We start from the raw sequence: 25,762 nt of genomic DNA, 5'->3' as shown, positions 1-25,762 counted from the left end.
TATAATGAAATTATTGTATACAGTGCTCAGGTGCACCACAACTTGTCAAAAGTGCATATAAAGCATATGCAGTAATGTACAAATATCTGGAAAGTGAACAGTGTATGAGTCAGATATATGCTTGTGTGTGTATGGAGGGGAGAAAATCAAGTATAGTGTTGGCGAATCTCAGGAAGCATGGAAGTTTTGAAGGATGCAGTGCTCCAACAACTAACAACTGATGCCGGCAGTTTGTTCCATGCTTCAGCAACTCTTATATATAATGTTATCAATTAATTAATACAATCAATTTAATCTCAATAAAATCTATTTAATAATTCAACTTTAAATATTAATATAGTAAATTAAAACTGTTGAAAAATATCTATAAATATCTATAGGCGCAGGAGTGGCTGTGTGGTAAGTAGCTTGCTAACCAACCACATGGTTCCAGGTTCAGTCCCACTGCGTGGCATCTTGTGCAAGTGTCTTCTGCTATAGCCCCGGGCCGACCAATGCCTTGTGAGTGGATTTGGTAGACGGAAACTGAAAGAAGCCTGTCGTATATATGTGTATATATATATATATGTGTGTGTTTGTGTGTCTGTATTTGTCCCCCTAGCATCGCTTGACAAACGATGCTTGTGTGTTTACGTCCCCGTCACTTAGCGGTTCGGCAAAAAAGAGACCGATAGAATAAGTACTGGGCTTACAAAGAATAAGTCCCGGGGTCGAGTTGCTCGATTAAAGGCGGTGCTCCAGCATGGCCGCAGTCAAATGACTGAAAACAAGTAAAAGAGTAAAGAGTAAAGTACTTACTAGTCTGGATTTTAGGTTGGTTATTCAATGTAGCAGTCTGGAAAGATGAGGCTGTGGGAGCAAGTGGTGATATTTGAGCCTCAGAGAAGGAAACGGGTTTTAGAATTTCTATTACAAGTTCCTTCGGTTTGGAAAGTGACAGTCCAACAGAATTGGTTGTAGAAGTTGTAGAAGAGGACAACGAAGATAACTGGAAGCTTTGAGAATTTAAAATAAATTCCACATTGTTTGTTGAACAGCTTGTGACTGGAGGGGTTGCTAAGATTTTCAAGTTACGTGGTAATAGGGGAGTTGAACATTGCATTGGAGTAGGGTCAGCCAATGGGACAACATTGTTCTTCCAGGAACTGGAATCGTTAAGTGAGAGTTCAATAAATGAAGTTGACGGAGTCTTTGTAGTCCAAGAAGAGACATTTCCCTCTGGTGAAGCGAAATTAATATCAAGCTCCTGTTTTGGATATTGAGTGCTACCATTTATTGTTGATTTGTGATAATCTTTTCTTTGAGAAGATGAAGTATGGTTTGAGGAGAGAGAGATGTCTGGAGAAAAAGATAATGATAAACACTCAATGGAAGGAGACTGGAAGCCAGAATCAATGCTGTTCGAAGGCGAAGAAAAAACAGGGTTGATATGAGCCAGTGGGTAGCTGTCATCATTAGAGTCATCGGTTATATTGCTGAGGTCACGTTTTATGTCATCTACATCAGAGAGACGAGAAATTCGACGAGAAAAATGAGGAGAATCGGGTGAGCCTGTGTAGATATTATTTCCTCCTTCCATAGGAAGTAAGTTTGGAGATGAACCAATGAAGGAGTAAGTGACTGAGTTGATCTGTTCAGATATCACCTTAATTCTCACAAAATACCGAAAATATCTAAACAAAAAAAAAAAAAGAGCAAAAACACAAATGAGAGCCATTATTAATAGAAAAAAAATTTCTTTGGAATAAATCATAAAATTTAGTATTTGTTAAATCAAAACAAAATATATGAGCAGAATCATTTTAACCAAAAGTAATTAAAAAATTTAGGTACTTGAATTGTTGCAAATAGTTTTACCTAAATGCCACTTATCCTTACACATACAATAATATATAAGTGGTGAGGTGACAATTAATACCGTAAATCCTCGAGTATAGTCCACCCTTGAGTATAATACGCAGGGGATTTTTAGGGGGCTGTACCTCTGAAAACCCTCAAATTTTTGTTTAAGTTTACTGATAATGGTTCTTTTAACATGCCAAACTACTTAGTAAAATTATTAATTATTAATTAATTAATTAATTAATTTTACCCTTTATTATTATTGATAATATAATTCTCTCCCTGATAGTAAACTACAGTTTTTTTTTCTGTAGAATTTTTACTCAGTAACACACGTGGGTAGGTGAGGGAAAATACAAGATCTCATTCGTCTGTTTGAATTCGGAAGTACCAATCATTGGATGTAGTTTGTCTGATGTCGTTTGATCAGATAAGGTATGTTCAATTTCTTTTACAGTGCTCTCAAATTTAAAATCTTGAAATACTGTACTGAAGAGCAAGAATGATGGAGTGGAAATGTGGTTTTTGCATTTTTCACATCTATCTAACTCCGAAACGCATCTACAGTTAATCGAAGCCAGGTGAATTCATTATTTTTTTCATCTTTGCCTACATGGGTTGTTGAGTATTGTTGTCTGGGAGATTTTCTTATGGTAGAGAAATAGCTAGTTTTGGCTGCTATTTCTAAATTTCGGTATGTGGTGAAGCAAATTTTTTGCTGAACCTTAATTATAATTATACTCATAATTATAAAAATTTTTGTTTAAGTTTACCGATAATGGTTCTTTTAACATGCCGAACTACTTGGTAAAATTATTAATTAATTAATTAATTTTTACCCTTTATTATTATTGATATATATATATATATATATATTATATATATATATATATAATATATATATTCTCTAATAAGGTTGGTTAAAGCAAGCAAAGTAAGTGCATTGTTTAATTAATAACAAAGTGTCATGGCTGAGACATGATTTGAACTACAAACCATTTAGCAGCACTTCAGTAATTACCCCCCTATTATTATGTAGACAATGACATATGCTAAGTGTCACTTGAAACATTACTAGATTATAATAGATTAAAAAAAAAAAACAATCTGAAACCTGAGTGTAAGCTTTACTTGAAAGACATGTAACCCAGACAAGACATGCCTGGACAGCTACTCATATTTTTAGGGAAGAATGCAGATATACAATGCATGCATAAACATGCATGTAGACAGATATTTACAGACATGCACAGTCTAGAATATTTCAAATAAAAGTTGTTCATTTAATAGGCTGCTTATAAATCTACATTCTTTCTGTCTCTTTTATGCAGTTACAATGGTCTCTGCTACATTAAACTAGCTGCTTGTAAATCTCAACCACCACAACAAAGCCCAATCAATACACCTCCCTCTCCCTTCTTCCACATCACTACTACTGTCATTCTTTCCACAAGAAGTTAAGGTTGTGTTTGTTTTTTTTTGGTGGTGGTGGTGGTGGTGGTGGGGTTACCATGATTTTCTACACTCGAAATAGGGTTTCTAATTTCGGCACGAGATTGGTAATTTTTAGAGTAAATGGGGGTTTAATCATCATCATCGTTTAATGTCCGCTTTCCATGCTAGCATGGGTTGGACGATTTTGACTGAGGGCTGGCAAACCAGATGGCTGCACCAGGCTCCAATCTTGATCTGGCAGAGTTTCTACAGCTGGATGCCCTTCCTAATGCCAACCACTCCAAGAGTGTAGTGGGTGCTTTTTACATGCCACCGGCACGGGGGCCAGTCAGGCGGTACTAGCAATGACCTCGCTCGAATGACCTTCACTTTTTACACGTGCCAGTGAAGCAACGTTGGTAACGATCACGCTCGAATGGTGCCCTTTTACGTGCCATGGGTATGGAAGCCAGTTGGCTGCTTTGGCAACGATCACACTCGGATGGTGCTCTTGGCACTCTACTAGCACAGGCGTCCTGGGGTCGATTTGCTTGACTAAAGGCGGTGCTCCAGCATGGCCACAGTCAAATGACTGAAACAAATAAAAGAATAAAAACCAAGCAAAAATATGACAAACATCTTATTTAATTTACCTAGAATTCCAGAAACCAGAACTAATAATCTTGTCTAACGAGTCATCTAAGTTTACTCTTTTACTTGTTTCAGTCATTTGACTGTGGCCATGCTGGAGCACCGCCTTTAGTCGAGCAACTCGACCACAGGACTTATTCTTTGGAAGCCTAGTACTTATTCTATCGGTCTCTTTTGCCGAACCGCTAAGTTACGGGGACGTAAACACACCAGCATCAGTTGTCAAGACTCACAAACATATACATATATATATACATATATACGACAGGCTTCTTTCAGTTTCCGTCTACCAAATCCACTCACAAGGCTTTGGTCAGCCCGAGGCTATAGTAGTAGACACTTGCCCAAGTTGCCACGCAGTGGGACTGAACCCAGAACCATGTGGTTGGTAAGCAAGCTACTTACCACACAGCCACTCCTACACCTATTCACAGAGCCAGTTTATGAAAGATTTTAGTCTAGAGCACTTATAGTTTCAGGTATAATTTATTACACACTACATTTTTTTATCTTTACTTTATAGCTACATGTTATTCTTTGATAAAGTAGTCTTTCCAATAACAGTAAAAATAATGTTGCCTTTTAATCTTTTTGCATTTATTAACTTCTTAATTTTCTTCTTTATTATGTATTGATTTTAAATGTAGTGGGGGTGTCCAAACAAACACAAACAAAAAATGCCGAAGTTAATAAATGTAAGATAGTAAAAAAGCAAAATATTTTCATTGCTATATAAAAGAGTATCATATCAAAATATCAAATAGCCGTAAATCTTGGCTTAAATTGGATCACCAACTGAAGGCAAGATTTTAACTCAAGTTTCCTAAGTGTAAGACAGACTGAGTAGTTAGTTAGATTGCCATTGTCTTTTATTTAAAACATTTAGATTGCTACTTGGTTTCCAGCTTAGTATTTCAGAGCATCAGAGCCCTATACCCTGTCCAGAGATATTAAAAACTATATTAAAATCTAAAATATTAAAAACTATATAGACATACGGATTCATTAGTATGCTGAGTGAGTGAGTATGTGTGTGTGTGGTGAAAAATACAAGAAGGAAAATGTACAAAATGTATATATTTTTTTATGAGATAAAATGTTTGCATAGTCAACAGGTTTCACTTTTGCTAATTATGACTAAGAAATTAGTGAAAATATTACAATTTCAAAGTGTCAATAGAAGATTTCAGCCCATGTTAGATTGCTAAGGAAAGTTGTTTTGTAAATGACATGTAAATATATACATACATACACACTATTTACATGCATACGTACATACATACATACATACATACATTTAGTGTAATTCCAAGAATGGAGGTGTTAGTATTACATTTATTCCTTCACAAGTGTAATACAAACATCTCTATTCTTGGACTTACTGTATTATACTGTGGCTGGCTACTATGTAAGTTCAATTTGTCTGGAACAGTTCCCTTTAAGGAAAACAGTCTATTTTTATGCACTCGTGTTTCTAAGTCCATTTTAATCTGCTATATATATATGTGTGTATGTGTGTGTGTGTGTTGTGTGTGTGGAGAGAGGGGAGTGAGAGAGAGAGAGAGAGTCTTACCTGTTCAAGAAAGAACTGCGAATTTTTGTCTAAAAGGTGTTATATTTATAATGCATAGAATAAGAATAAGGATATCAGACAGATACTTGAGAGAAATATATGTACTAAGAGTATTAAATATGTAACTGGTCATGATACTGAATAGAATTATTAAATTTTTTAAGCATAAAACTAATTGTTGGAAAAGGAGTGATACTATGGATATTTCCCTCATTGGACACTAAACTCTGCTTGCAAAGACCTGTTGAGGCAAGTGAAATCAAAATCAAATTTGATGTCTGGCATCTGTGTTAGTGGAGTGCTAAGAGCACCATCTGAGCGTGATCGTTGCCAGAGCAACAAACTGGCTTCCAGGCTGGTGGCACGTGAAAAAACATTTGAGCGAGGTCGTTGCCAGTGCTGCTGAACTGGCTCCTGTGCAGGTGGCACATAAAAGGCACCATTTGAGCATGGCCGTTGCCAGTACCACCTGATTGGCCCTCATGTCGGTGGCACGTAAAAGCACCCACTACACTCACAGAGTTGTAGGTGTTAGGAAGGGCATTCAGCTGTAGAAACTCTGCCAGATCAGATTGGAGCCTGGTGCAGCCATCTGGTTTAATAGTCCTCAGTCAAATAGTCCAACCCATGTTAGCATAGAAAGCGGATGTTACACGATGATGATGATGATGATGATGATGATGATGAACATAATATAGTTTTGTATTTTATAACTATTCAGAAGGCTAAAAGACAATCAACACAGGTGAAATTTGAACTCAGATACACTGCAAGAGAAGGCATCTATGATAAATGTAATATTTCTAATGAGTCTCAACTACCTTTACATTTACATTGTACACTTTAAAACAAAAAACAAATTTCCCTTCTTTAATAGCTTGAGTTACTCAATAGGGAGATAGCAAGACAAAGCCATAAGCTGAAAAACCACTTCATCTAGTGAGCACTAGTAGAAGCACTGAGAAACATCTATACCAACACATTCATTCCCCATCACACTATAATTACAAAATGAAAAGGTTCATTATTAAACATATTTCTACTCCTCTATCCAAGAATGAAAGTAATTCATATGGCAACAAAAGACCTGGGAAAGAAACCTAATCAATACTACAAGGATAAAACAAGGACAAATACCATTAGTGAAGTTTAAAAAACAACCATTTTCAACAACTTTATACTAGAATGGCTGACTATTTATTGGTGGAAGTGTGGATAAAGAAATCCACCAGAAGTAACACAATATAGTTGGGGTTTTTTCTCTCTTTCTTTTTTACAAACAAATGAAGCCATTTCAGAAAGAAAGTACAAAAAAGGGTATTGTTACAGCTAATCAATGATTATTCATGATCAATAAGTTAGCCTAATGATTTTCTTATTTAATTGATCTATTACCACCATCAGCAATCAAAGACTGAAAACTGAATAAAATGGAAGATTCCTATTTCACATTAGTAATTGCTTATTAAACTATTATTATGGACATAGAAAAAAACAAAAAAAATTGTTGTCTCCAAAACAACCAAGTTTCTGATCAGGACACCATTGTCATTAGTCAGTGGATCCATTAAGAAAATGATACAATGAAGAATAGCAAGAACACAGAAACTAAGAAGGTTAGCTCCAACTGTACACATTAATACAAGTGACCAATACTACACTGAAATATTACCTATTTCTTTACTACCCTCAAGAGGCTAAACACAGAGAGGATAAACAAGGACAGACAAACGGATTAAGTCGATTATATTGACCCCAGTGCGTAACTGGTACTTATTAAATCAACCCCGATAGAATGAAAGGCAAAGTTGACTTAGTCGGAATTTGAACTCAGAGTGTAAAGACAGACGAAATACCTATTTCTTTACTACCCACAAGGGGCTAAACACAGAGAGGACAAACAAGGACAGACAAATGGATTAAGTTGATTATATTGACCCCAGTGCATAACTGGTACTTATTTAATCAACCCCGATAGAATGAAAGGCAAAGTCAACCTTGGTGGAATTTGAACTCAGAACTTAACGGCAGACGTAAGACGAAATACCGCTAAGCATTTCACCCGGTGTGCTAACGTTTCTGCCAGCTCACCGCCTTTACACTACACTAAAATATTACCATTTAATCATCAACTTTAGTCAGGAATATTGATTAAAACTTAATATAGTCTTCATTGAATACTTACTAGATACATTTACTAAAATGTGTATTAAGAAAAATTAAAGCATAATCATTGACAAACATCTCTTACAAAGGTGTTATGTCATTCTAGATTTCTAAGATCAACAATGTAGCTAATATTAATTAGGAATGATAAAGTAAATAGAGAAAGACTAAGTTACAAGGTAATTATTATTGTCAGAGATAATTAACAGCTATCAGTGGTATGACAACAACAAATCTGAGAAGGTTTATTAGCAGCAAGCAAATATCACCTGCTGTATGGTATAATGATCTTTCTCATTGCTACAATCTATAAGTTTGCAGTGAGACTGCGGAGTTGAACAAATCAACATAATACGCTCTAAGAAGATGGGTTTCAGTTGTTTGAGAATAAGGATTCAGTTGTTTCATCAACTGAATAACTTGTTCCTGGATTAACAAGTGGCAGAACATTTCATAGACATATGTATCCTAAATGTAATTCTCAGAGAGGATTAGTATGGTACAGTGTGTATGTACAGGAATATACTTTTTAATTATAAGTATAATCCCCCTCCCCAACCAATGGGCTTCTATATAGTTCTGTCTACCCAATTTCACTCACAAGATATGGAGCAGTTCAAATCTATAGAAAATTACATTTGCCCAACATGCCATGGTGTGGGATCAAACCTAGGCTTTTGTGGTTGCAAAGCAAACTATTTAACTCTCTGCTTATACTATACCTACAAAAAAATTTGAATTAAATTTTCATACAGTTCTATATTTAAGAGATGAGGAATTATGTACATTATTTATATTTGACAGATATTTGTCCTCATCTTGTTTGTTGTAAACACAACATTTCGGCTGATATACTCTCCAGCTTTCATCAGGTGTCATATTTTAGTGTAGTGTAAAGGCGTCGAGCTGGCAGAAACGTTAGCACGCCAGACAAAATGCTTAGCGGTATTTCGTCTTTCGTCTGCCGTTATGTTCTGAGTTCAAATTCCACCAAGGTCGACTTTGCCTTTCATCCTTTCGGGGTCGATTAAATAAGTAAGGTATTTTTCAATGTTGTTATTATTATTATTATTACTTTTATTATTCAGGTCACGGCTTGGGATCGAACTTGGAATCTTGGAGTTAGTAGCCCGTGCTCTTAACCACTACGCCATATACCCGTGGGCCCACGGGCATATGGCATAGTGATTAAGAGTGTGGGCTACTAACTCCAAGATTCAGAGTTCAATTCCAGGCAGTGACCTGAATAATAATAACAATAATAATAATAATAATAACACCATCGAAAAATACCTTAGGAATGAGAACCCAGGTTTGAAATTTCCCCAAGACACCTGATGAAGGCTGGAGGGTACATCAGCTGAAACGTTGTGTTAACAATAAAGAAGATGAGGACAAATATCCATCAAACGTAAATAATGTTAAATTTTCATGTTATTCATTAGTCAGTTTTCCACATTCACATTTTACAGGTAAGTAGTTTCTCCGAGTAAAAACAATAATAACAATAATAATGGTTTCAAGTTTCAGCACAGGGCCAGCAGCTTTTGAAAGAAGTGGGCAAGTCAATTACATTGACCCCAGTGTTACACTGGTACTTATTTTATCGACCCTGAAAGGATGAAAAGCAAAGTTGACCTCAGTGAAATTTGAACCCAAAATGTAAAGACAGGTGAAATGTCACTAAGCATTTTGTCTGATGTAGGCGTAGGAGTGGCTGTGTGGTAAGTAGCTTGCTTACAAACCACATGGTTCTGGGTTCAGTCCCACTGCATGGCACCTTGGGCAAGTGTCTTCTACTATAGCCTCAGGCTGACCAAAGCCTTGTGAGTGGATTTGGTAGACGGAAACTGAAAGAAGCCCGTTGTATATATATATATATATATATATATATATATATATATATGTGTGTGTGTATCTTTGTGTGTCTGTGTTTGTCCTCCCAACATCGCTTGACAACCGATGCTGGTGTGTTTACGTACCCGTAATTTAGCGGTTCGGCAAAAGAGACTGATAGAATAAGTACTAGACTTACAAAGAATAAGTCCTGGGGTCAATTTGCTCGACTAAAGACAGTGCTCCAGCATGGCCACAGTCACATGACTGAAACAAGTAAAAGAGTAATTCTGCCAGTTTGCTGCCTTAACAACAACAACAAGAATAATAGTGGTTTCAAATTTTGGCACAAGGCCAGTAACATTGGGAGAAGGGGTAAGTCAATTATGTTGACCCCAGTGTTCAACTGGTACTTATTTCATCAACCCCCAAAGCATGAAAGGCCAAGCAGACCATGGTATAATTTGAATACAAAATGTAAAGATGGATGAAATGCCACAAAACATTCTTCCCAGCTTGCTGCGTTAACGACGACAATAATAAACTTTTACGATCTCAGGAAATCTACCTCCTGTGAATTTAAATGGTTCAAGGACACACTTATATAAAACTTTAAAAAGGAAGTGAAAAGAACACACACACACACAAAAAAACTTATTAATCATTAGGTGCTTCAAGAAGAAGTTATAACATATAAGAAATGTATTTATCATATATTTGATTTCAGGCGAAAAAAACATTTTTGTGGAAAACATTCTAGAGACTGATTACAGGATTAAGAGTTTGATGATAATGAATTCATCATCATCATCATCGTTTAACGTCCATTTTCCATGCTAGCATGGGTTGGACGATTTGACTGAGGACTATTAAACCAGATAGCTGCACCAGACTCCAATCTGATCTGGCAGAGTTTCTACAGCTGGATGCCCTTCCTAACACCAACCACTCCGAGTGTAGTGGGTGCCTTTACGTGCCACCAGCACAAGGGCCAGTCAGGCAGTACTGGCAACGGCCACGCTCAAATGGTGCCTTTTATGTACCACCTGCACAGGAGCCAGTCCAGCAGCACTGGCAACGACCTCGCTCGAATGTTTTTTCATTTGCCACCTGCACAAGTGCCAGTAAGGCGACACAGGTAACGATCACGCTCGAATGGTGCCACCAGCATGGAGGCCAGCTTGTTGCTCTGGCAACAATCACGCTCGTATGGTACTCTTAGCGCTCCACTAGCACGGATGCCAATCATCAAATTTGATTTCGATTTTGATTCCGATTTCACTTGCCTCAACAGGTCTTCGCAAGCAGAGTTTAGTGTCCCACAAAAAAATATACTTACCAATTAATGAAATAATTGGTGAGTATACCTATGTTAATAATTCATTTTGAAAAACTCCCAAACTTAATTTCTTTTATCATCATCATCATCATCATTTTACATCTGCTTTTCCATGCTTGCATGGGTCAGGCAGAATGTGCTAAGGCAGATCTTTTACTGCTTCATGCCCTTGCTGTCACCAAAATTTATTTGTTTCCAAGCCAGGTAGTATTTCCCATGGCCAGAAACATTTTTCATGGAAGACTGGAAACAATCAATCTCACTTGTATGACAATGGTGCTCCTCTACAACCATCATGCAATGTCTAGATATGGGTAAACAGAAAACATGCACAGACACATACTTGTATGTATGTGTGTATGTGTGTGTGTATGTGTGTGTGTGTGTGTGTATGTATGTATGTATGTATGTATGTATGTATGTATGTATGAATGCATGTATGTATGTATGAATGCATGTATGCATGCATGAATGTATGTATGCATGCATGAATGTATGTATGCGTGCATGCATGCATGTATGTGTGTGTGTGTATGTATGTATATATGTGTGTGTGTGTGTATGTAAGTATGTATATACATATACATACAGAAACTCACACACGCTCACTCAGAGATTTATAAATATGTGTATGTGTGTGCGTGTCTGTATATATGTATGTATATATGTCTATGCATGCATGCATGCATACATTCATCATCATCATCATCATCATTTAACATCCGCTTTCCATGCTAGCATGGGTTGGACGATATGACTGAGGGCTGGCGAACCAGATGGCTGCACCAGGCTCCAATCTTGATCTGGCAGAGTTTCTACAGCTGGATGCCCTTCCTAACGCCAACCACTCCAAGAGTGTAGTGGGTGCTTTTAAGTGCCACCTGCATCAGGGCCAGTCAGGCAGTACTGGCAACGGCCACGCTCAAGTGGAGTCTTTTATGTGCCACCTGCAGAGGGGCCAATCCAGCAGCACTGGCAACAACCTCACTCAAATGTTTTTCACATGCCACCGGTACAATGGGTTTCTTTCAATTTCACTCTATAAAATCCATTCCTAAATCTTTGGTTGGTCCAGGGTCATAGAAGGAAAAACTTGTTCAGCATGCTGAGCAGTAGGATTGAACATAGGACCACATATTTGGGAAGCAAACTTCTTAACCATACAGTCTTGTCTGCACCCAATAAAGTCATTTTGAATTTTAAACCCATTCACATTTAAACCAGCTATATTCAGCCAATATATTCTATTCAATATATTCTAGGCAGCGAGATGGCAGAAACGTTAGCACGCTGGGCGAAATGCGTAGCTGTATTTCGTCTGCCGTTACGTTCTGAGTTCAAATTCCGCCGAGGTCGACTTTGCCTTTCATCCTTTCGGGATCGATAAATTAAGTACCAGTTACGCACTAGGGTCGACGTAATCCGTTTGTCTGTCCTTATTTGTCCCCTCTGTGTGTAGCCCCTTGTGGGTAGTAAAGAAATAAATATATTCTATTTGTTTTATGTTTAAAATGGCCAGGTCTGACCTCTCACACCAACCCTATTATATCGTTCTAAAAATTAACAGGTATCTCATCAAAATCTCAAAGCTACAAAATAATGCATGATTAATTCAAAGCAATGTGAATAAATAAGTATTACATTTGACAGAGAAATCTGAAATCTAGAGGATTAAACTGTAATAAATGGTCAAGAATAGATCAAAATTTGACATGCTGAGGTTTAACTGGTTCATCATCATTAGCTCACAGACATGTCTTCATCTGTTCCTCTGAGCTTGTAAACTGTACACCACCTCATGCACCAGGCTTTCCTCTTCCCATCACTTCTATTGAATCACCCATACCTATTTCTTTACTACCCACAAGAGGCTAAACACAGAGAGGACAAACAAGGACAGACAAATGGATTAAGACAATTACATCGACCCCAGTGCGTAACTGGTACTTAATTTATCGGCCCCAAAAGGATGAAAGGCAAAGCCGACCTCGGTGGAATTTGAACTCAGAATGTAACGGCAGACGAAATACCAATAAGCATTTCGCCCGGCGTGCTAACGATTCTGCCAGCTCAACGCCTTAATTCGGAGTTAATACCACAGTCATTTTGAAACCATAGGATTAAAGCTGAAGAAGGACAGATCTGAAATGTTAGGTTTTTTACTCTTTACAGAGCATCAATTCATCATTAATTTATATTTTTCTATAGGCATGGTTATGTGGTTAAAAAGTTTGCTTTACAACCATGTGGTTTCAGGTTCAGCCCCACTTCACAGCACCTTGGACAAGCATCTACTTTAGCTCCTGGCCAACCAATGTCTGATGAGTGAATATGATAAATGGAAACTGTGTGGAATCTTGTTGTGTATGTGTGGGTGAGTGTTTGTCCGCCACCACTTGACAACTAGTTTTGATTTATGTCTCTGTAACAGAGCAATTTAGCAAAAGGAATTGATAAAATAAGTACCAAACTTAAAAAAAACATAAGTATTGAAGCCAATTTACCCAACTAAAAACCCTTCAAGGCCATGCCCCAGCATGGCCACGGTCCAGTCACTGAAACAAGCAAAAGAATAAAATGCCTAGTCAAAGGTAACTTGAAATACTTCTTTGTTAGGTGTCTGCTGCAGCAGAGCTAACTTGGAATATATCCAAGTTAGATATCAGCTCAAACATCTGACTGGGAACACTTCCGTACCAAATGTCTACTAGAGCAGAGCAGACTTGGAATACTTTCAAGTTAGATGTTGATTTATGCAGAGCTGGCTTGAAATACTTCTATGCAATGTCTTTTAGACCTGTGATATTGAGACTTTTACAGTGTTATTTGTCTTAACTCTTTCGTTAGCAACCCGGCTGAAACCGGGCTCTGGCTCTGTAGTACAAACGTCTTACTTTCAAAAGTTTTGAATTAAAATTTTCCACCAAACCTTAGTCACAATTTTGGTTCCTAACACTAACTGAATGATAACTAAGTTATTTTACTAAATTCTTTGTTATATTTAAAGTAAATGAAAGAAACGCAGAGCATCTCCAAATAAATACAGTAACGAAAGGGTTAATGAACAGTGCTACAATGATGTCTGTTATACTAAATGTTTGATCAAGCGAAACAATGATAACAAGCAGAAACAATAACAGTTTTAAATTTTAGAAAATAAACTAAAATGTGAATGAAATAGTCAGCTTTAAAAAATACAAGGTACTGTATTTAATCAAATCACCATGACTAGATACCAAGAACTGAAATGGTACTTAGAATACAGTTCTATATTTAAGAGAGGAGGAATTCTGTACATTATTTACATTTGACGGCTATTTGTCTTCATGTTGTTTGTTGTTAACACAACGTTTCAGCTGATGTACCCTCCAGCCTTCATCAGGTGTCTTGGAGAAATTTCAAACTTGGGTTCTCATTCCTAAGGTATTTTTCGATGTTATTATTATTATTTTTATTATTATTATTAGTGTTCAGGTCACTGCTTGGAATCAAACTTAACCACTACACCATATGCCCGTGGGCATATGACGTAGTGGTTAAGAGTGCGGGCTACTAACCCCAAGATTCCAAGTTCGATTCCAAGCAGTGACCTGAACACTAATAATAATAATAATAATAACAATATTAATAATAATAACATCGAAAAATACCTTAGGAACGAGAACCCAGGTTTGAATTTCCCCAAGACACCTGAAGAAGGCTGGAGGGTATATCAACTGAAACGTGTTTACAACAAACAAGATGAGGACAAATATCTAAGGTACTTAGAATACTAATGTACAATCTGGTTTTTATTCTAATATATTAAAGCCATTATTCATGGTGGGAGCCTATTACATGATTGCTATACCTACCAGAAATAGCAGCCAAATCTCCCTATCATAGCCAGCTGTCCTGACAAGAGAGGGATATATTTGATAATGTAGTCCTAGATACACAATCACTTCAAGAAGAAAGGATAGGCATGGATGGAATGCTTGTAGTCATAAGACTATTCGGCCAGAGCAGAGTTGGTGCTAAGCAAAAACAACAACAATAATCATTACTCGTGAATAGAACTTCGGTCAAAGAATAGCATATGAAATAATAAAATTAAAAAAATACCAAACTGCATCTGCTTTGTCCCACTTCAAAGTAATCTGACAGCAGTTCCCTCTAACAAGTCCTGAATATAAAAGAAAGGGGAGCAAAGAAAGAGGACAGCAGAAGCAAGTCTAAACACGGTTCTCATGCACTGAGTTAGGTGATGTTAACTACAGTTGTTGTTATGTTTGTTCCTTCACAAGCCATGCCTGGCTCATAAGAGCTGGTTTCCCGGTTTCCTTGGCATATAGGTTCCCCACCTGGACGGGACGCCAGTCCGTCGCAGGTGAGCTGCAAGATGCAGAAGGAAAAAGTGAGAGAAAGTTGTGGTGAAAGAGTCAGCAGAGGTTCGCCATTACCTTCTGCCGGAGCCGCGTGGAGCTTAAGTATTTCGCTCATAAACACACACATTGGCCAGCCTGAGATTCAAACCCGCGATTTCTCGACCATGAGTCCGCTACTCTAACCACTAGGCCATGTGCCTCCACAAGTCTAAGCATGGCTCTCATCCAGTGAGTTAGGTGACGTTAACTACAGATTGATTTAGGGGCAAGATAGTATCCAAAAATAAGTATTTTTATATAGAAATTTAAATGGGGTTGTTCTGTTGGTCCTTATTGTTCATGTATCTGTGGATCTGTAAGGAAATACAAGACAAATAAAAGCCAATATTACATAAAAATGTGAGACAGCATAAACAACCATAACTTAATCCAGAGGGAAAATGATACAACAATCAATAGGGAAGCAAATGGCTACCAGTAAATGGAATAAAGAACAGAGATTTTCTATGCCTGCACAAAATGGGGCATTGATGTGAGTAATTAATGCTTGGTATTTTATATTTATAAATAAATACAGAGTCGATGAAGTAACAAAGACTGCAGGGAATGGGAAGTAGTATAATGTTGCAGTTAGTTTTGTCCTTCTAGGTTCTCAATTAAAAATCCTGATGGGATCAATACAATAAGTAGGAGCTCATTGTATTCATTACAGCTCACACCCTTATAAAAAAAAAAAAATTGCAGTGTATTTGGTCAAAGTAATCAATACTTACAAATATATTGAAGGTGTGCCAAAGAGATTAGGGGACTGGAGAAGGGATGAAAAAAGCAGGGATTACATATGACAATAGCTTTAACAATTATATCAGACAATTATTTAATATTCTAACCAGTCATGTAATCATCATCATCATCGTTTAACGTCCGCTTTCCATGCTAGCATGGGTTGGATGGTTCAACTGGGGTCTGGGAAGCCAGAAGGCTGCACCAGGCCCAGTCTGATCTGGCAGTGTTTCTACGGCTGGATGCCCTTCCTAACGCCAACCACTCCATGAGTGTAGTGGGTGCTTTTTACGATCGGATGGTGCTTTTTACATGCCACCGGCACGGAGACCAGACAAAGCTGGCAATGGCCACGGTCGGATGGTGCCTTTTACGTGTCACCGGCACGGAAGCCAGTCAAACTCGATATGGCTGACAAAAGATTTCAGTCTAATCCATCACACCCACAGAGGACCAGGTTTGATTAAAGTGTGCAGCACTTTGGACAAGCATCTTCGGCTACAGTCTTGAGTGACCAATATTATTAGAGTAGAATTTTGGAAGATGAAAACAATAAAGAAACCAATGGCTGTGTGTATGTTTATAATTATCAGTGTAATAACTGGTGCCGAGGTGGCAAGCTGGCAGAATCGTTAGCACGCTGGATGAAATGCTTATCAGTATTTCGTTTGCCGTTACATTCTGAGTTCAAATTCCGCCAAAGTCGACTTAGTCTTTCATCCTTCCGGGTTCGATTAAATAAGTACCAGTTACGCACTGGGGTCGATATAATCGTTTTAATCCGTTTGTCTGTCCTTGTTTGTCCCCTCTGTATTTAGCCCCTTGTGGGTAGTTAAAAATAAATAACTGGTGCCATGTATAAACTGTCACTTAGCCATTTGATAAATAGTGGTTGATAAAATAAGTATCAGAATGAAATATATACTAGGGTCAATATGAGTGACTAAAACCCTTAAAAAAAACAGTATCCTAGAAAGGGCACAGTATAATGACTGAAAATGAGTAAAAATAAATAAATAAAAGACTATAGCTGAAAGGGAAGGGATAGTAACATAGCTTATTAACAATTATAATTAGTCATTCATCTGCTTAAGCCAAAATTTTAATATCAGTATATTTTAAATCACCAAACTGCAGATCATTCACCCATTATTTTGATATCAACCCCAGCACTTGTTTTTTTAAATCTGGTACTTATTCCACTGCTCTCTTTTGCTGAACTTTCAAGTTACTGGGATGTAAACAAACCAACACCAGTTGTCAAGTGATGACGGCAGGAGGTGACAAATACAAATGCATATACACATTTATACACATACCACACTCACACACACAACAAGCTCAAGTCAGTGAGTATAAGGATGACTGCTGAGGTACCACCAGAAGCTGCTTTTCTTGTAATACTTAAAATACAAAGAATTAGCAATAATTGGGGTTTTTTGGGGGAAGAGAGGAAAGTGCTTATTTCATTGTGCAATCAAGGGAGTGTTTTTTTACTGTTAGATTATGCAAGAGGAAAAGGCCAAACCTACTGTCTTTGTAGGCAGACCATTTCAGTCAGATGAAACTGACACAGTTAATGTCCCTTTAGAAACATGTACAGGGAGGGAATTCCTGAAAGCCAACATTCTGGGAAGTGGAAGCTGAATGCAGTGGTTAGAATTGGACTGCAGGGTTGGAGTGGGGCAGGACACAACAGGGATGGTGATAAGAGGACAGATGTGTGACTGAGGAGGACTCGGAGTGTTGATGGCATGATAGCAACCAGTTGCAAAAGTAGGGATCAAGGGGAGATGGGGGTAAAGGAAGATGGAACCCAGCAGCTTTCTCTGTGTCATTATCCTGTAAGGCTTGACTGCTTAAGGCTTAAGCAAGGCTTGTTGTTTCTCCCAAATTATTTACTCTCTGAATGCAAACATAACCTTATGTTTAAGAAGTTCCAGGTTTGACATCTTCCGCCTTGTGGCCTTTTAGAAAGGTGTTATCTTCTATAACTTCAGGTTAGCCAGTACCTGGTGAGTGGAATTTGAGAGAAACTGCATGGAAGCCTGTCGTATATAAGTGCATGTAAGTGTATACCTTTCACTGATGTATATTGGTGAAGTATATAAACATCAGTGAGAAAACTGCTAAACCAGTGCTTTACAAATGAAATACCTTGAAATATTTGTGTTGCATCTAGTTACAGATATAGGCACAAGCATGGCTGTGTGGTTGAGAAACTTGCTTCCCAACCATGTGGTCTCAGGTTCAGTTCCACTGAATGGTATCTTGGGCAAGTGTCTTCTACTATAGTCCTGGGCTTTGTGAATGGATTTGAGAGATGGAAACTGCAAGACACCTGTCATATGAATGTGTGTGTGTGTGTGTGACACCTGTCATATGAATGTGTGTGTGTGTACCCTTGTCTTGAGATCACATGAAGATTGTAATCAAGCATCATCATCATGCAAGTAATGTTATTCATTTTCAGTCTAACATAGGAAACCTGTTTGGCTATGGGGAAATAGCTAGACACCTTACTTGGAAACAGGTGGGATTGGTAACAGAAAGAACATCTGGCCATAGAAAATCCACTTCAGTATCAGTCAGAATTCTGTTTAACCTATACCTGGTTAAAAACATAGACGTTGAATGATGATGATGATGAATGCAGATACTCATGCCATCAGAAATGTAATGAATCAGAGACTGGTCCATTGGAAACCTGTAACTAACAGCAGCACTATTATTCACTAATTGCAATATGAAAAAGAGTACCTGTCCATAGAACATTATCATTCACATCTCTTTATCATTAATATTACCTGCTGTATATACATTCGATACTGCCTTTGAAACCCAGTTGATTTACATGCACTCAATCTGACAATCACACTTACTGTCCATGTTTCAATGCAAATAAATCATCCCTTTTCTGATACATATCATTACTATCATTATACTGTTAATGCATAGCAGCTTACTAAACTCTGCCTTTCAGTTAACTTGTATATACAAAACCCATTTCTCTTAAGTCTTTGCAGGTCCTCTACATTCAATGCTCATGCCTCTTTGTTATCATTATCATCATTGTAGTTGTAATGTCCACATTTCCAAGCTTGCATGGGTTGGATGGAGTTTACTGAAGTATATTTTCTTATTTCTTTATTGCCCACAAGGGGCCCAATTATGAATAATGTCCATTTTTTCCATACCAACAAGGGCTCAGATGGGAAGTTTTTTGATGTAGGATTTTATACCAAAGGTTCTTCCTGTCAGCAATCTGTACTTTTATTTTTAACTTGATGTGTCTGAATGAAACGGTAATGCCTATGAATTTTACAGGCCCTCCAAGACTGGTGAAGCTAATGCTATTAATGCTCCCTTTTAAATTGCTGCTGCTCAACACCTGCAGGAAAGAGATTCCAGAGAGCTAATGTCTGAGAAGAACATACTAATATAATTAACATAGGGACCAAGGAGGTTGGACATATTGTGACTGACTTGAGACAGAGATGCCTGAGTAGGGAAAATACAAGATCAACCATCTCCAGAGTGCTGAGGCCATAATAGTAGCAATAGAGAAGACAGAAAGAGGAAACAGCAGATATGGACCAGAAGCTGGAGCAACTGAATTTCTGTTAGTTCCTCTGGATCACATGCTAAGCAGGTAGCAAACAAGGAGGATTTCTCCATGAGTGTACTGTTTTACAGTTATCATTGTTTAAAAGAGGAGGAAAAAAGTTGTAGATGCTTTTGGTAGGAGACCAAAGAGATTGGCTGTACTTTGTGTGATACTCTTTACTCTCTTAGTTGTTTCAGTCATGTGACTGTGGTCATGCTGGAGCACCACCTTTAGTCAAGCAAATCGACCCCAGGACTTATTCTTCGTAAGCCAAGTACTTATTCTATCGGTCTCTTTTGCTGAACCGCTAAGTTACGGGGACGTAAACACACCAGCATCAGTTGTCAAGCGATGTTGGGGGGACAAACAGACACACAAACACACATATATATATATATACATATATATGATGAACTTCTTTCAGTTTCCATCTACTAAATCCACTCATAAGGCTTTGGTTGGCCCGAGGCTATAGTAGAAGACATTTACCCAAGGTGCCACACAGTGGGACTGAACCTGGAAACATGTGGTTCATAAGCAAGCTACTTACCACACAGCCACTCCTACACCTATGATGGGAAAAGCTTCAGGGTCATGTGCATGAAGGCATCTTTTTCATACTGGACAGAGGTCTTGCCTGTTTTTCAAGGAAGAGATTTCTTCATACCACAAGTCTTTAAAAATGCAGTGCAACCAACCATAATATCAAAAGGAATATCAGCATCAACTTCACTCAAGAAGTGATGTATGTGGAATATATAAACATTGGCACACATTTGATAGCTTCCTACAGTTTCCATCTACCTTACATGGCTTTGGTCAACCTGGAGCTATAAGATAAGGAACTTATCCAAGGCACTGCACAGAAGAACAAAGCCTGCAACCAAGTGGTTGCAAGAGACATTCATAACCACATAGCCATGCCTGCAGCTACAGATCTATGCCTGGTCTCAAGAAAAATATTAAATTTAACCAATTTGAAAAATTAGTAAATCTAGACATTTAAAATCTACAAGGATGGCCCAATTGACTATAAGTTCTATCACCAACAATGGAAAGCACTTTGTAACAGATGAGTTCTTTGTTCATTTGTAGTGATTAGATCAAATTATATAGTTGTTATAGTTTGGAAGGAGAGACACTGCTGAAACCAATAGGGCTAATCATAAGAAATTATTCAGTTGACTATTTATCCCAGTAGCATGAGATAAATATTGAATAATTGATTGACTGATTGATTGAAATGGTAGCCACTTCAAACAAAAGTCGATGAGTATGTAACGAAAACGATTTGCTGGTGCAAACACAAAGAGATGAAAACTTAAAGGGCTTTTATGAAATAATATTACGGAGATGTACTAGCATAACAAGTGACTTGATCTGAGATCGTGTGCTGGAACAAAAACAATTGCAGCGTGGAAGGTGTTTATAAGCCATTTAAATGGCTTATAAACACCTTCCACACTGCAATTGTTTATGAAATGATATTTATCTATATATTTATGTCTATACACACACATACACCATAGCATGAGATGCAAAATTGATTATTCATATGAAAAAAATTCTTTCTTTTTTTCAGCTTTTACAACTTTGCTGCTATGCTGCAAATATTCAATTTCTATTACATTCATTCAAGTTTCGCAATAATACAGGACTGCAGAGCTTTAATGCCAGCTTCCAAAGTCTTTTCTTTTTTTTAGATAAACAACAATGTGTTCAATATAGTCTAGAGAATTTTCAAAATATAAGAAAATGTATGATAATCATATATTCCTCCTACTTTTCGATATATAATGGTCGGCTGAAAAGTTCATAGGCTGATCAAGATATTCTCATGGAGTGCAAAATCACCTCCCTCCGACAAGTCATCCTAACGAGACGTCTGTGTTGGCTGGGTCATGCCCTCTGTCGTCAACCAGGGGAATTCATCTACGAAGCAATTTCCCCAGCTCCCCTTCAGGGTTGTTGAAAGCAATGTGGTGGACAACGAAAAATCTGACTGATGACGGTCAATGCTGATCTGGAACCCAACCTAGGCCCCCATATCTACGGCGTTCGTAGCTGGAATAAGGAGTGGTTGGAGATCACGCAGTAATTAGCCTCAAATCGCCAGGTCTGGTCAGTGTTTGCGAGAGATGCAGCATTGAGGATGAATGAAGCCAGCTCAACCCACCCCGGGTGAATGCTGTCTCAAGACAAGACAAAACTCTCATGGAATGTGATCAAATGAGTTTTATTTTTCAATATAGTCCCCCTTGCGGTCAATACACTTCTTTCATCATTGTTTTAGTGCTTGGATTCCATTGGATTCCAATGGTGAAGAAGCTTCCTGTTGGTCAAAAAAGTTATCAACAATGGATATGACGTCGTCCTCACTGCAATACTGGTTCCCAGCCAAGTACATTTGTTAGTTTACCTAACAATGCAGTTATTAATAAGAAGTGTTGAAATTATTGCATACAAGATTTCACAGCACTAGCATCAATCCTTCATAGCCAGTATATAAACTTTTCAGCCCTCGTGTGTGTGTGTGCATGTGTGTATATATCTATATCTATCTATATATATATATATTTCTTTACTACCCACAAGGGTCCAAACACAGAGGGGACAAACAAGGACAGACAAAGGGATTAAGTCGATTACATCGACCCCAGTGCGAAACTGGTACTTAATTTATCGACCCCGAAAGGATGAAAGGCAAAGTCGACCTCGGCGGAATTTGAACTCAGAACGTAACGGCAGACGAAATACGGCTACGCATTTCGCCCGGTGTGCTAACGTGTCTGCCAGCTCGCCGCCTCTATATAGTATCTCTTTCTCTCTCTCTCTCTCTCTCTCTCTCTATATATATATATATATATATATATATATAGTATCTATATATATATATATATATAATATATATATATATATATATAGATAGATAGACAGACAGATAGATAGATAGATAGATAGATAGTGCCGGCTGACTGGTCCCGTGCTGGTTACATGTAAAAAGCACCATTTGAGAGTGGTTGTTGCCAGTGCCGCCTGACTGGCACCATTCAAGCGTGGCCGATGCCAGCATCCATTACACTCTCAGAGTGTAGTGCATCCAGCTGTAGAAACATTGCCAGATAGGATTGGATCCTGGTGCAGCCTTCTGGCTCGCTAGCCCTCAGTCAAACCGTCCAACCCATGCCAGCATGGAAAGCGGACGTTAAACGACAATGATGAGATAGAGATAGAGAGAGAGAAAGAGAGGTGCAGCCATGGCTGTGTGGTCAGAAGCTTGCTTCCCTACCACATGGTTCTGGGTTCAATTCTACTGCATGGCACCTCCATCTCGAGTCGATCAAAGGCTTGTGAGTGGATTTGGTAGGCTGAAACTGAAAGAAGCCCGTCGTGTGGGGGGGGGGTGCCTGTGCCCTCCACTTGACAATCGGTGTTGGTGTGTTTACATCCTCATAACTTGGAGGTTTGGAAAAAAACAGATAAAGTACCAAGCTTTAAAAAAATTACTGGGGTCTATCCATTTTACAAATTATTCAAGGTGGTGCCCCAGCATGACTGCAATCTTGAAACAAGTAAAAGATAAATTTTATAGTCTTTCATTTGTTTCAGTCATTTGACTGCAGCCATGCTGGAGCACCACCTCTTTTGCCGAACCGCTAAGTTACAGGGACGTAAACCCACCAACATTGGTGTCAAGCGATGAGGAGGGGGGGACGAACGCAGACACAAACACACACACACACACATATATATATATATATATATATATATATATACGAAAGGCTTCTTTCAGTTTCCGTCTACCAAATCCATTTACTTTGGTTGACCCGGGGCTATAGTAGAAGCTACTTGCCCAAGGTGCCATATATATATTGAATAGAAATTAAATATTAATTATATATATATATATATATTTCTCTCTAGTTTCAGCTCCGAGCTGCGGCTATGCTGATGCACCGCCGTTATACATATATATATATATATATATATATATATATATATATATATATATATATAATGTAAATTAAATCTAATTATATATAGGCTACAAAGGAGACATGTTTCCGCCCAGCCTCATTAATAAAACAAAAAGACCAGTTACAAGAATGAGTATATTTCTGGTATTGAGTGCTAGTCTTTCCGATCTGAGTTTTCTGGAAAATTTTATTTCCGTCAGTTTTGGGATAAGTGAATAGTTTTATATAATACTTGCTGTGTTATAACCAGATATTTTTTTTAAAACTCATTATGTGAACTGCTATTTTAATGGCACATCGCCTGTGAGATTAAAGTGCTAGACAGCTAACTAAAATATCAATCAATATGGGTTAAAACTCGAAATTTGAAAATTGAACAGCCTGTAGTTCGAAACTTCAGCTTTTGGGAGTGGGGAGTCATTTCTTTTTTCCTCTCTACGTAACAATCGAACTTGATAATCAGTTGTATAATGGATACTAGCATATTTGGTGTAGTAAAAAAAAAAGATAATTAACGCTATAATTTTAGTGATGGATGAATTATTGCTCACGTAAAGAAAAAAAAGGCAAGTAAAGAATTGTTATAGAAAACTGTAGCTGATCTAAGCTTTAAGTATTCAACTTGATTTAGTGGTAACCCATATTTAAACACCTACTTTTTCGAAACGTGACCCCAATGTACTATAAAGTATTCCACGATCATTATTCAAATAACATAATTTAAGAGAGTAAAGAGTAAATCGAACTAAAATACGTCTAACATTCTTTTTCCACGGTAAAAAAAAATCAAGCCAGATGGTCAAACTTTAATATGTCGAAGTAACAAAATTATATAGAAATGCAGACATTCCTACACACGTAAACTTAAAAATCTGTACCAATCAAATGAAAAATAAAAGCTGTCATTTAATTCTAACGACGATTAATTTGACAACGTATCAGCTGATTTAGTTTAAATTCTTCTATCGCTCTTGAAATTCTCATCAGTTAGATAACTATGGCATAAATAACTATTTCAGATGAAATTTTATTAATTCAGTTACCGATTATTAGAATCTAATCGTTTGACATTCTGTTTTGTTATTGAAAGGAAACTGAAAAGTAAACATAAGATATATAAACAATGTATTATACACAGATATATATATATAATTGTACTTTTAAAGTAGTAAGCAACAATTGGCCAACTTACGAATAATAAATAACTGCATTTGCATAGGGTAATGTGACAATGTGCAGAATAAATGTTGACCACAGCAATAACGATGTAGTTTATGGAACAAGTGCACCAGGAAGTCAGGTGGTGGTGCCAACTTTACTGACAACTCTGTCCACGTTCAAGTAAACGATTTTGAATTTCGAAGCAAGAATCTATCGACCAATCAAAGAGCGATCTCGCGCGAACCTCGTTCATGTCTGAAATACATGTCATTTCCGAGAGAAAATGTATTTTCACTCCAATTTATTTTCGAGCTTTACTATTTTTTTTTTTTACTTGTTTCAGTCATTTGACTGCGGCCATGCTGGAGCACCGCCTTTAATCGAGCAACTCGACCCCGGGACTTATTCTTTGTAAGCCCAGTACTTATTCTATCGGTCTCTTTTGCCGAACCGCTAAGTGACGGGGACATAAACACACCAGCATCGGTTGTCAAGCAATGCTAGGGGGGAGAAACTCAGACACACAAACATACGCGCACACACATATATATATATATACATATATACATATATACGACGGGCTTCTTTCAGTTTCCGTCTACCAAATCCACTCACAAGGCTCTGGTCGGCCCGAGGCTATAGTAGAAGACACTTGCCCAAGGTGCCACGCAGTGGGACTGAACCAGGAACCATGTGGTTGGTTAGCAAGCTACTTACCACACAGCCACTCCTAGCTAACCATACTTGTAGATTTCATTAAAAATTTTACAAATTATTTCACTTGTATTACTAATTCTTTAGTTAGTTTGATTTTTTCCGGCTTATGTTAATAAATGTTTTCTAAGATTAGCACAAGGACACAAAATTTTGGGCGAGTATCCAGTAAATTGACTGGTACTTTATTTTATTGGCCCCTGGAATATGTATGGCAAAGTTGACCCAAGTGGGATTTAAAATTGTAAGGGACCGTAACTAAATATGTTCGCTGCTCAAGTAGGGCCGATATAACAGCATTATAGGCTCTCT

At 37.7% G+C, this 25,762-nt stretch overlaps 1 protein-coding gene across 2 annotated transcripts in view; it reads right to left on the bottom strand.

The window, feature by feature from the left end:
• The window catches only part of LOC115212405 (uncharacterized serine-rich protein C215.13-like), a 59,960-nt gene that overhangs the window by 20,908 nt on the left and 13,290 nt on the right, over positions 1 to 25,762 (bottom strand). Inside the window, exons 1-2 of one of the 2 annotated variants that reach the window (XM_029781298.2) lie at positions 24,768 to 24,929; positions 799 to 1,673 (exon numbers count right to left, since the gene is read on the bottom strand). In XM_029781298.2, the coding sequence (XP_029637158.1) occupies positions 799 to 1,579 (781 nt within the window). In that variant the 5' untranslated portion in view covers positions 1,580 to 1,673; positions 24,768 to 24,929. Of the gene's footprint in view, positions 1 to 798; positions 1,674 to 24,767; positions 24,930 to 25,762 lie in introns of those variants that run through there. The other variant, XM_036503295.1, reaches the window with a different exon arrangement.

Source organism: Octopus sinensis, linkage group LG5 (assembly GCF_006345805.1).
Source record: "Octopus sinensis linkage group LG5, ASM634580v1, whole genome shotgun sequence".
Classification (NCBI taxonomy): Eukaryota; Metazoa; Mollusca; class Cephalopoda; order Octopoda; family Octopodidae; genus Octopus; species Octopus sinensis.
Note: the sequence above shows the minus strand (reverse complement) of the source record. Positions and strands in the feature narration are given on the sequence as shown.